This window comes from Peromyscus eremicus, chromosome 15 (genome assembly GCF_949786415.1).
Source record: "Peromyscus eremicus chromosome 15, PerEre_H2_v1, whole genome shotgun sequence".
NCBI classification, from domain to species: domain Eukaryota; kingdom Metazoa; phylum Chordata; class Mammalia; order Rodentia; family Cricetidae; genus Peromyscus; species Peromyscus eremicus.
Genome location: NC_081431.1, coordinates 34,191,152 through 34,204,559, shown reverse-complemented (window position 1 = coordinate 34,204,559; position 13,408 = coordinate 34,191,152). Strand labels below are relative to the sequence as shown.

The 13,408-nt window shown below is 35.7% G+C and overlaps 1 protein-coding gene across 3 annotated transcripts in view; it reads right to left on the bottom strand.

Moving 5' to 3' along the window:
* Rabgap1l (RAB GTPase activating protein 1 like) overlaps positions 1-13,408 on the bottom strand; it is a 577,981-nt gene that overhangs the window by 214,078 nt on the left and 350,495 nt on the right. For all 3 annotated transcript variants that reach the window (XM_059281246.1, XM_059281247.1, XM_059281248.1), the window contains 3 exons: positions 10,484-10,558; positions 2,478-2,603; positions 665-808 (listed from right to left, as the gene is read on the bottom strand). In XM_059281246.1, the coding sequence (XP_059137229.1) occupies positions 665-808; positions 2,478-2,603; positions 10,484-10,558 (345 nt within the window). The remainder of the gene's footprint in view (positions 1-664; positions 809-2,477; positions 2,604-10,483; positions 10,559-13,408) is intronic.

Below are 13,408 nucleotides of genomic sequence, written 5' to 3'. Positions count from 1 at the left end.
AAAAGAATAAAGTAAACAAAGACAAATATCAAACGAATTTTTAAAAATTAATTCTGACACATTCCACTGCCTAAAAATAGAAATGGGATAAGGCTGTGATTCAGTGGCAGAACACTTGTCTAGAATGCATAAAGCCAAAGGTCCGAATCCTACTACTGCAAAAAGGAAAGAGGAAGTGAAGGAGGAAAGGAAAACAAAGGAAAATTACATGATCTAAAATTTTTATCATTTTTCTCTCTTGGAGGAACCAAAAATACCACAAACACAAAGGGTGCTAACAAATGGAGGAATTAATTACTGTGTGTGTATGGGGGGGAGGGGGAGGGAGGCTCAATCATATTCCCTAATGTAATATAAGTGCATCAATAGTAAAAACCCCTGACTCTAAATGCATTTATTTAATCTTTTTAAAAGTTATATTGGTGATATATTATTCACAGATACAGGCTTATTAGGAATATAATTACACAAATTTAACCATCTAATTTTATTTTGTGGGAATTACATAAGCCTTAATATTTTTATTACTGACAAATAATAAAATTACATAATCTCTATTAAAAATTCAAATGAAATTTTGGTTTGCAAGTATGGGATAAAAAGAAAAGTATGGGAAAAAAGAAAAGGACTAGTTTGTCACAGGTATGAAAGCTGGCCACTGTACCTCACATAGCAGTAGGTCAATGATGTGGAACACCATGCAGAGAGGAAACTTGGCAGTAAAAAGAGTGAGGAACCACTGGGATGCGTACATATGAGCTTCTAGGTTCAGATCACAAAAATGGTTGTACAGGTCCGGCAGCTGTTCCTAAAAGTCAAAATGAAAGATTTAGGGGGATGATTGCCAAAGAAGCTTTATTTCTTGCAAAAACTGCAATTTCTATCAAGCTCTCTGTTGTACTAGAATTGTATTCCAGCACTGGTTGTCTTTTATGTCAGGGTACAGAAGTGATGACAGAAGATGAGAATTGAACAGATGACAGATAAGTATAGACAGTAAAGACTTGTTATATGAAAGATTATCCTTGCTAACACAAGTGTTCTTGCTTCCTGGGAAAATATTGTTCTCTCAGAACACCTTCATTCTAATGAAAATCCTCACTCCAAGGGAATCACCTCCTAACTACCTAGAAACAAAATGTATCTTCACCTTGTAAATCATCAAACAACATTCTCTGAGGTATATAGTATGATTTTAGAATATTCTTGAGCACTTGGAGAACTCCAAAGCATGACCAGATATTAAAACCTATCTAGGGGCTGGAGAGATGATTCAGCAGCTCAGAGCTCTTGCTGATCTTCCAGAGGACCTGTGCTGTGGGATGTTCTGTATGGCAAATGTGTTGCTCTGATTGGTCAATAAATAAAACACTGATTGGCCATTGGCTAGGCAGGAAGTATAGGCGGGACAAGGAGGAGAATAAAGCTGGGAAGTGGAAGGCTGAGTCAGAGAGACACTGCCAGCCGCCACGATGACAAACAGCATGTGAAGATGCCGGTAAGCCACGAGCCATGTGGCAAGGTATAGATTAATGGAAATGGATTAATTTAAGCTGTAAGAACAGTTAGCAAGAAGCCTGCCACGGTCATACAGTTTGTAAGCAATATAAGTCTCTGTGTTTACTTGGTCGGGTCTGAGTGGCTGTGGGACTGGCAGGTGAGAGAGACTTGTCCTGACTGTGGGCCAGGCAGGAAAACTCTAGCTACAGACCTGAGTTTGGTTCCCTGCACTCAAGTAAGGTAGATCCCATCTAGTTGCAGCTCTAGCCCCAGGAGATCTGCTGCCCTCTTCTGGCAACCATGGGCACCCAAACACAAATGCATATGCAAATAAACATACACATACACAAAAATAAAAAATAATAAAATATATATTTTAAAACCCAATCTTGATCATATGAAAAATGACAAAGTAAAATTGCACAAGAGTGTCAGAAAGATAACTAGCTCTTAATAATGCCTTTATGCTACCTTTACTTTTTCACTAGTTAAACATGCAAATGCTTTTCCAAGGAATGAGAGGCCAAGCACAAGCCTTCCCATAACTGAAGGACAGAAGCAAAGACACAGAAAAGCTCAGGTTCATTTTCCTCTATAAACAGATCACACACAGACACACACAGACACACACACACACACACAGACACACACACACACACACACTTAAACCATTTATTGACCACTTTGAAAAGGACCCAATGTATCTATGTGATAATTTAAATAAGGTATCTAAATGGTCATCAAGCCCAACTAGTTGATTTATTAGATATAGTTATTTGACAGTTTTAAAGCCCAAAAGGAACACTGACTTTTGAAAAATAAAAAAAGTAACTTTTTATGTCAAAAAATCAAAAGCAATAAATCTATTTACATTTTCAGTTGTGTTCATTAAGCCTTCATAATTAATTATTGCTCATCAATTATATTAGGTATTTTTTATAACAAATTTGTGGATAGAATTTCCCACTTTTCCTTACCTGCATTAGTTTCTCAAGTTGATAGAATTTGCAATGAAGATCTTCAAAATTGTTTTTGTACAAGTCTCGCAATTTATAGTCATACATGATTTTCACCAAAACACAGAATGCTTGCTCCTCTGGCATCTACAGGAAACACACATATGAAATATGAATGAATGCCATTTGTTCAGAATACATGAAAAGGGTCTTTCAAGTCTTCCACAGAAATGGCTGAAGGCCTGTTGTGACATTAGTCTTACCTCCTGCCCCCTCGTCTTTGGAACAAAATCTCCTAACTAATCAATATTTCCTGCCAGTGTTTCTGCATTAAAAAAAAAAGACTACATATAATTTTTCTCTATAAAATAATTACATTCTATTTTACTTTCCCCTTTCCTATACTATATATATATATCACATACATGTATAACATAGCTTGCTTTTCTCCTATTAACATATTGAAATTATTTCCCTCTTGTTATATAAACAGTTGCATCTTTATTTTTATAAAGGCTGCAGAGTATTCCACTGTGTGAATATTCCAGAATTAATCTAATCAGCTTCCTGTGAATGGATAACTGAGTTACTGTTAATTTTGTATCACCAATAGCTTCAAGAAGCAACTTTGTCTACACATCACCTTTGACATAGGAATGGGCTATGGTAAAGTATACTCACCAAAGAAGGATTAGACTGACAATAAATGGATTTTTGTTATTTGCTGCTTGGTTTTTTTTAAACAAGGGCTCATTATGTACTGCCTAACCCTCCCAAGTTCTAGGGTTATAGGTGTTAAGCCTTTACTGATTTTTTTTTTCAAAGATTAACTTCAGCTATAAATAGAGTGATACCAGATCCAGAAGTCAGACAAATATTAATTGAATCTTTGGCTTTTGAAAATGTGAATTCAGAATGCAAAAGAGTAATTAGGCCTTTAAAGGCAAGATCAGCATCCATAAAAGAATGGATCTGAAACACAGCTGATTCTGGATCTCACATTTATGATGCTACTGTCATAGGAGAAGTGATTTCTAAAAATTTTGAGAAAAATTAAAATGTTATATGCTTTAATTGTGGTAAACAAGGTAGTCTGAAAAGGGATTGTAGGCAAGGTTTTCCTAAAAACAATGTTTTTCAAGAGATAATCCAAACAGAAGGTCCGAACCTTCTGGAGTATGTAGAAGCTGTGGCAAAGGCTGGCATTGGACTAATGAGTGCAGATCAACAAGGGACAGGCAAGGTAACCCTTTGCCATCTGCAAATGCGTTTTGGGGGCTTCTTCCAGGCACTGATATCAAATTTGGTTCAATCATTCCCTGTCAACACTGGAGAAACTCATCCACAGAGCAATTAAAAGACTACCTGTTGTGAAAAACTATACTGCTCTGGATAACAGAACAGCTTCGGAAAATTGTCTCTAGAAAAAAAAATTTTCAGGAGAGACCATAAAACAAGTATTTTGGCAAATTTCTATAAATAATCAAAGAACAAAGCTAAAATTATGAATAAATGGCATTGTAATTGAAGGTTTGGTTGGCACAAGAATGGATGTAACAATAATTTCACCTAAATCTTGGCATCCAGATTGGCCTCTTCAAGAGGTAAATATTCAGCTTCTGGGGATTGGAACTTTATCTCAAGTAAAACAAAGTACAAGGTGTGTTGAATGTATAGGGCCAGAAGACAGATGGGTAAGTTAAAGCCATATGTGGCTAACACAGCAATGAGTTTATGGGGACATGATTTGTTACAGCAATGGAAAACACAGATTAATATTCCTCCAATCTCAGAAACAAACTCTAAAATAAAGAACATTTCTGAGAGAAATATTAAAAGTATTATCAAGAACAGTCACCAATCCTTCAGATTGTACATATGCAGGGCACAAAAGCTGTTGATCTTGCAAAGGTACCAACAGCCCTACCTTTAAAATAGTTAACTGATAAACCTACTGGGTAAAACAATGACCTTTGACATCAGAAAAATTGCAGGCACTTGAACAGCTGATACAAGAGAAGCTAAATGCTCAACATATTGAAGAATTGACCAGTACTTGGAATTCTCCTATATTTGACATTAAAAGGAAATTTGGGAAATGGAGGATGGTACCAGATTTAAGAGCTATTAATAAGGTGACCAAACAAATGGACTCTTTACAGTCTGGAATTCCTTTGCCTTCCTATTACCTAAAGGATGATGTATTATAGTGACTGATTTAAAAGACTGCTTTTTTTTTTTAACTATACCTTTACAAGAACAGGATAGAGAAAAATTTGCCTTCACAGTGCCTACCACAATAATTCCCAGCCTGTTAAAAGGTATCGTCACTGGAAAGTTCTTCTACAAGGGATGTTGAATACCTTGTGTCAATATTTTGTACAACATGCATTAGAAATATTTCATAAACAGTTCCCTCAACCTATACTTTACCATTGTATGTACGATATCTTACTATCTGATTAAGAAAAAAATTTTGATGAAGTAAAGACAATTTTGCCTTGTTTGGGGATTATAAATTGCTCCTAAAAAATACAAAGAGGAGATTCTATTAATTTTCTAGGATATAAAATATGTTTATAGAAGATTCAACCACAGAAAGTACAAATGAGGAGAGTTCAATTACAAACTCTCAATGATTTTCAAAAACTGCTGGGAGATATTAACTGGAAATGGCCCACAATCAGATTGACAACTCAAGAACTAAGTATTTTATTTCAAACCTTACAAGATGATAAGCACTTAAATGGGCAAGAAAATTATCAGCTGAGGCTAAAAGATAATTGGCTTTGGTAGAAAAGAAATTACAGGATGCACATTTGGATCCAGAGCTTGATTGCATTCTGGTTATTTTACCTTCTATGCATTCTCCCATAGGAACTCTTATTCACAGAGAAGATAATATTTTAGAATGGATACTTTTGCCACACAAATAGAGTAAAAAATTAAAGACCTATATAGAAAAGGTTTCTGGATTGGTTTTGAAAGGAAAATGGAGACTTCATCAATTAACAGAAATAGACCCAGCAGAAATTGTAGTATCTTTTACTAATGATGAAATTTCCTCATTATGGGCAGAAAATGAACATTGATGAAGAGCTTGCCATAATTTTTTGGAAGAAATGGGCAACAGATATCCCAAAAGGAAGATACTTCAGTTTATAAAAAGAACTAATTGGATCCTTCCTCATATTGTATGAGGAACACCAATTTCTGGACCCCTACATTGTATTTTGATGTAAATAAATCAGCAAAGGGCAGGTTATAAGTCAGGAAAAATAAGTAAAGTGGCTCAAAGCCCTTATGAATCCATTTAAAAGTCAGAATTATATGCTATTCTCATAGTATTATTAGATTTTCCAGAACCTCTTACTATAGTTACTGACTCTCAATATGCAAAAAGAGTTGTTTTACATATTAAAACCATTGAACTTATTCCAGATGATTCAGAATTAACTTTGTTATTTATTCAACTACAACAAGTAATCAGAAATAGAAATTATCCCTTGTCCATAACACATATCAGACCCCATATGGGTCCACCAGGTCCTTTAGTACAAGATAATGACAAAACTGATCATTAGGAAATGTGCTGGAGGCCTCAGAATTTCATAAGAAACAACATGTTAACAGCAAGGGTTTGAAGAAAGTTTTTTTTTTCTATCACTTGGCAACAAGCCAAGGAAATTATAAGAAAATGCCCTACTTGTTCTTTGTATAACCAAACTCCATTACCTGCAGGAAGCAACCCAAAAGGTACTCAAAGAAATGAAATGTGGCAAATGGATGTGTTTCATTCTACAGAGCGTGGAAAATTAAAGTATGTGCACCATACCATAGATATGTATTCAAGATTTCAATGGGCAAATGCTTTGAGTTCTGAAAAGGCTGTAATGACACATTTATTAGAAGTTATGGCCATCATGGGGATACCTGAACCAATTAAGATTGACAATGCTCCATCCTATATCTCTAGTAAAATGAAAGAGGATTTTTTGCATATTACAACATAGAGCATATTACAGGTATACCACACAATCCTACAGAACAAGCAGTTATAGAAAGATCTAATTGCACTTTAAAAGATATGCTTAATAAACAGAAAGGGGTAACAACGACCACCAGAGATAGATTATACAATGTTTTATTAACTTTACACTTTCAAAATGCTAATGAGAATGGAATGACAGCTGCAGAAAGACAGTGGATAGTAGAAAAAAACTGCTCAATTAAATCAGCCTGTATATTTTAAAGATGTGTTGACTACAGAATGGAAACCAGGATATGTGTTATGTTGGGGGAGAGGTTTTGCTTTTGTTTCCATAGTATAAGAAAAGTTATGGAAGCCGGGCGGTGGTGGAGCACGCCTTTAATCCCAGCACTCGGGAGGCAGAGCCAGGTGGATCTCTGTGAGTTCGAGGCCAGCCTGGGCTACCAAGTGAGTTCCAGGTAAGGTGCAAAGCTACACAGAGAAACCCTGTCTCGAAAAACCAAAAAAAAAAAAAAAAAAAAAAAAAAAAGAAAAGTTATGGATACCATCAAGACTGACAAAGATTAGATTCAAACATGAGAGACCCCTTCATTAGGCAATGTGATAGTTCATCAAACAGCATGGCCATTTGATATAAACTAACTTATAAGACTAGCAAATGCCTTTCATTTGATTAGATGTAATATGCCAGAAAGGGAAACTCCCCCAAAATAGGGTTGGGGCAGGGTTTTGTTTTTGTCATTCCAGGAGAATAAAAGCATCCAACTAAGGAATCTGAAGACCATTAGACAAATGAGACATCAGAAGACAGATGAATCATCCAGAGAAAATGTCCCAGGAAAAAGAGTAAATTGAGCTAATGGTATAGCACACTTCCAACATTACTCCAATGTTTAGAGTAATCTTTTCGTATACCGTGAAGATGTTTTTTTGCCAAGGCGCCTTCTGATTGGTTTAATAAAAGAGCTGGGAGGTAGGCAGGAGGGATAAAAAAGACAGCAAGACACAGAAGACACAGCCTGATGTCCCTTTTGTCAGGTAACATTACACACTTATGGAGTCTTTGAGAGAGTTAAAGACTAAGTAATTAAACTTATAGTTTCCCTTAGTTCTGATAAAACGTAAATTAGGTATAAAACTTTAGACTCACAAAGGTAGATAATAGAGTATTTTCTCTAATAAGGAACAGCTTATGTAATAATAAAATTATTAGTCAGCAAGACTCTAATAACATATCTCTCTAGACCTGAGATAGTGTGTTTGATGAATTCTTTAGGGTAGCCTATGGTCTTCTACTGGCTTAGACAACAGGGAAGAATGACACAGGAAAAAGTCTTTCTGTTAGTCAAACTAGCTGACAGGCTGACAGGTTAAGAAAATATGCTGGTTAATTTACAAAATAATACAAATTACAAATTAGAATACATTTTTATTAGTTTAATGCTGAATATCAGTTAATCTTTTCTTAAGGATCTTGAAGGCATTTCTATCTTTCAAGTTATTTTTAAAATCCATGGCAACAACAACATCATTCAATTAATTTAGAGTATGAGAGATGTTAATGATATCTGTCTTGGGAGATATTTTAGTGACCAAGTTCACAAAGGCTGGCTTTTTATATGGTTTTAATTAGTGTAAATGGGTAGCACATAAAAATTTGGAGTATTTGACTTTTCTAGTTATTTGACTCATTCTTGCTCTCATTAGGAGGCAAGAACAATGATTTGAGTACATTTCTAAATAGTTACAAATCCAAAAATAAGTTAAGTCTCCCAGAAACCTCATGACAGATTTCTTAGTGCTATGTTATCACTCAACTTTACTCAATGTATTACATGATTAAATGATTAAAGAAAGGGCTATGTTGGGCAGTGATTTCTTCTAATTTGAAGCAATTCATCTTGGAGAGAGGCTCTTTAAGATCCAGGAAGTAAATGAAACTTAGAAGTCTTACAAGGCTCAGGAATTAAATAAATTTAGAAGTCTCAAGAAACTCCTAGATGTTAGAAAGGTCACAAGTCCCTTCCCCCAGGTTATTAAACAATACTAATTGCTAGAAAAGAAGACTCTCCAACCAGCTGCAAATTGTGTTGGGATCTTCATAGATTCAGCTTTTGTGAATTGTCATTTATGTGGGAGTGGATTTTTTGGTGATGCAGCTGCCTCTGAGACATTCCCTGCTCTCATACTCCAGCAAGCAATCCCAATAAACTCATCTGTTCTAGCTGGACTCTGGTCTGTTATTGCTGCCTATCTAAGATAAGTAGTACTTGTTCACATCTCCCATCAAAATGTGACACAAAATGGACAGACAGAGGTAAAAATGGTTACTGAATGGATATTCAAAGATTCTTTTGTGCAAAACAAAGCAGTACCACTCTTGCCTTGAATCTCAGTTTTTTTGTCTCAGTGAGTACAACGGTTCCTTTAGAAGAAAATTGGCTCTGAGCCATGAAGAGGATGTATCACTGCTCACACTGTCCTGTCTCCGAGGGACCTAACCATTTTATACACTACTTGCATTCAGTGCTGGAAAAAGGGCCCCAAAGAATTGTAATTATAAAGGGTTTGCTATCACAGGGCATCCCAAGAAGGCAGAATGTGACGGTATCAAAAAGAGAAGGAAAGCAAGAACAGGATCATAAGTATAAGATGATGCACCAAGAGGAGGATTAACCTCAAGTGAGGTACAGAGAATCAGGACAACAGAACCATGAGCATCACTTTTATTAGAACGAAGTAATCCACATTAAGACAATGAATCTACTACAAATGCTCATTTTTCAGAGGGCTAGACTCAAAGTAATGCTTTATTTTAAACTTGTCTTGGAAATGACAAATTCAAAGAATTTGAAACAAAATTAAACATTAACCCCAAATTTCTTCCATCCAATCTAATATAATTCATTCAGCTAAAAGTATCATACCCACCAGCCACCAAGCTAGAAAATTGTGCATGTCATCTTTGACTTTTCCTTTGCTAATCCAGAACCTGTTAATTTTTCCTTCTAATGTTTCTCTCACTTTCTTCTTTTTCACAGTCCCAACGTATTTTGTGGAGACTAATGTTTTTTAGCTAGTCTCTCCATAGCTATTTGTTCTCTCCAGCTCTACCCTCTAAATAAAAACAAACACAACAAGAATATGAATGTCTACCCTTTCTCAGTGACAGATCATTTGTGTGAGAAGAAAGTCACTTTAATGAAATGATTCTGTAGTACTTATCACATGGCTTCTTGTCTTAACATCTTTTCCCATATTACTCCCTACATGTAATAAAGTGTGATTTCATGTGGTTTCTCTCTAAATACGGTACACATTTCATACACTTGTTCTTGTTCTTTTGTCTACAGTTCTTCAACTTTAATTATCATTTCTTGCCAAAATAGCCACCTGCTTCAGAAAGTTTTTCTAACAGTTCTGGCAGAAGTCGGTTGAGCAAATCTCCTGTCTACCATCTTGCCTAGTGTTTCACTTTGATGAGCACAATAATTTCTCAGTAAGCATGGATTGCTTCTCTCATCAGAAAAATCAATGAAGACACAGAAAGAAGAATAAAAATAAATTTGTATGTACATGATTTGTGTATCATCCTGGACAAAAATTACAAATGACTCATCTCTAATCCCACTTTGAAGCCCAGAACCTGTCAATTGATGCTAAATGAAAGTAACTGACAGGAAGGAAGAGTGTATTAAAAATAAATCACAGAAAATCTAGCAGATTTCATTGTTATAGTATAGTAGTTCATAGTGGTCTGAGTTCTGATATTTGTGATTGTGCTGACTTCTTTATTCAGGATAGTTGAACTAAAATTAACTCCAAATAAGCAATTTATTTGCTTTTAGTCAGCAAAACTAATTGAAAAACTGTCCTGTCTTGGATATTAGGTCTTTTAATTTATCACCCAAGGTATAATTTAAACAGACATGCTATGTGTAATCTTCCTCAAATAGGCAATCAGCAGGAACATCAAAACTCTGTAGAAAATGAACTTAGTAACAATATGCTATTTAGTACATGGAAAATTACTTACATGCAACAGCAATACAGCAGCAAGAAAAGACTGTCCTTGACAGTACCCAATGTCTTCATCATGCACAGAGTAGGCCTAGAGAAAGACAATGAAAAAGTCATAGTAAGAAGACTCATCAATTTTAACTTAAGTATTGATTCACATCAGGTATCTGCTTGGCCTGTCCTTGACCTTTCTGTCACATTTTCACTGATTTTTCCATTTGAGCCCATATGCCACTAAAGTAGTGGGGTTCCTCTAAGATACCCCTTCTAATGTAGTCCTACATGTCCCATTATCACAGGTTCACCCTCAAGACATGAAAATAAACAGATACTCAGATCACCTAAATTATTAATGTTAAAGCAAGGTACACAAGCTTATGGAAAGCCTCGGCAAATGATGGGGAGTACAAGGCTATAAGGCTGATATGAAAGTTCTATTGCACTACAATAGAAACATTTCAAAGTTTCTCAAAACCATAGTACAGATCCACCATTCTGGAAAACAAAAACGATTAACCACTAAAACCCAAACAGGTTGTTCAACCTGTGCTGATCCTGACAACCACTATCAATATGACTCAATACAAAACTGTAAACAATTCATGATTCTTTTGTGTGTGAGGTTGTAGAATGCAAGCTTACAGATAACATTGCCTCACCATGTTGTGGGATATTTCATCACACTGTGAACTCTGAGATTTCGTTTTTTTAATGGAAGAACCTGCTTCTAGCTGTGGTGTGGCTCAGCCCTAGTACACATTTAATCCAAGATCTTTCTTCTAAAAAACAGAATTAAATAAAATCAACCACAGATTGAGAGGCAGAGCAAGCAACCAGTTGACAGGAAAAGCCATAGAGAGTGGGAGGAACTCAGGAGGATGAAGAGAGAAATGCACAGGAAGTAGAAGAGAGGGACATCCTGTTGGAGGAGTTTTTGTTTCAGATGGCATTGGAAAAAACTCTCTTTCTAAGACAACAGCAGAGGAGGAAGCAGCTGGGTGCTTTCTCTGTCTCTCTGAGCTAGCAGGTTTTCACCCCAGCATCTGGCTCTAGAGTCTTTATTGAGAAAATTGGACGATTGAGATTTAAAAAACAACATTGAAAAGTCAAAAGGTTGTATATACCTGCTGTAAGCTCTTAATGATTTCAAACTGCTCTCCATTTTCTAAATGCTGAAAAGTAAAAACGACTCTTCTTATGTATATTGCTGAACAAGGCAGAAACATTTTACATTGCCCTGTATGTTTTGCAGAATGTCCAAAGGTACCACATGCTAAGAACATACACCCACTATTGTAGGTACTCTGGCTATTCCATATTAATCCCATCATTTTAACTATGCCAGCTGGAAGATGGCAAAAGAGGCCCACTGATAGAAAATACAACACTCCTGAAATATAGTAACAAATATACCTTTAAAAAGTAACAAATATACCTTTCAGCTTGACACTTGCCTCTTTGTCTTCAGAGGAAAGGGAATAAAATTGTTTGCTTAATATTTGCTAACTAGTAGTTCAAACACTTGAAGACACTATACACCTATTTTTAGGTGGCTGAATCAGCAAAGAGAGTGTGCTGATTAAAAAGGGAAGATAAGAAAGAAGTTAGAAAGACTTCTGTGAAAGTCAAGATGGCTAACATTTGAGATTTTGAGGGATAATCATAGTATCTGTCAAAGTTCAAATGACATTCCTAAATCAAAGGAGGTACAAAAGCAGGCTTTGTGGGTCAAGGTTCATGCATAGATTCCTGAAATAGAAGAAACATCTTTTGATTTCCCTTTCCTTCTTACTTTGTATCTGTGCTCACCTCAGCTTCACATGACTTATCATAGCACTCCTAGGCTGAGACAAGAGGATCATCTTGAACTAGAGACCAGCCTGGAATACAGGGTTCCCCCAACCCCAAAATAAAGAGAGCAGTACCTGTCTCTAATTTCTTCCTTGCCTTTAACTGTGCTCTGTGCCCCGAGCTGCTTGCCCACTCATTTCCTCTGAACTTCCATATATCTGCCAGCACTACAGACAGTTTCCTTTCATTGTCTGAACTGTCTTCCATGAACTGTCTTCACCTCTAGAGCTGCCTTACTTGGTAGTGTTTGATACACAAGTATTTGAGTAATGCATTTGGTTCTAATTCCTTACAGTTAATGTAAAGAAATGCGAAGTTATAAAATACAATCTTACTAACATATATTTTTAAATAATAAGGAAATATTGACTGGTCAAATGAAGGTAAAAACTGGGCAAAAACGTTACTATGGTCCAGATCAGAAAGGGACTGGATATACTCACAGAATTTTCTCCAGTCATTTTATATATTACACAGTTGTTACAGAAACATATTAAGTTTTACATATATAGAAAAGCTGAAAGAACAGTGATGATGCATAAACTTCCAACCTAAATACTACAGTTCGCATACTGTCTATCATATCTTTATCTATTGATTTGCTTCTTTAGTCAATGAATTTTAATATTTTAAGCTATTTCAAAGTGCCTTGCAACATCTACCTAGACTTCAGTAATGCTAATAGCTCTTTCCACTAGGTAAGATTCTCAGTCCATGAAATGCACAAATATTAAAAAAAAAGTCTGTTTCATTATTTTGACAAATACCAACTGTGTGGCCTATGATACAGAAATTACTCCATGTCTTCTCTGAAAATTTTGACCCTGTAGCAGCTGCCAAGTGTGTTTTTCTTTTTATTACTATTATTATTACTTTTGGCCATTTTGACTTATTAGCAATTTAACTTGCTAGGAACTTTTGTATATGTACTCCCTATTCTGCTACTATCTTGTATCTAAAATTCTCACTATTACTTTTTGGCGCTATAGTTTCTAGTTTGTTCTCTGGTTCCTTAAGACAGTAAGATCACAGCAGCATTTCGATGTTCTGGGCATTCCAGTGTGGAACCTTTAGAGCATGACCTCTGACA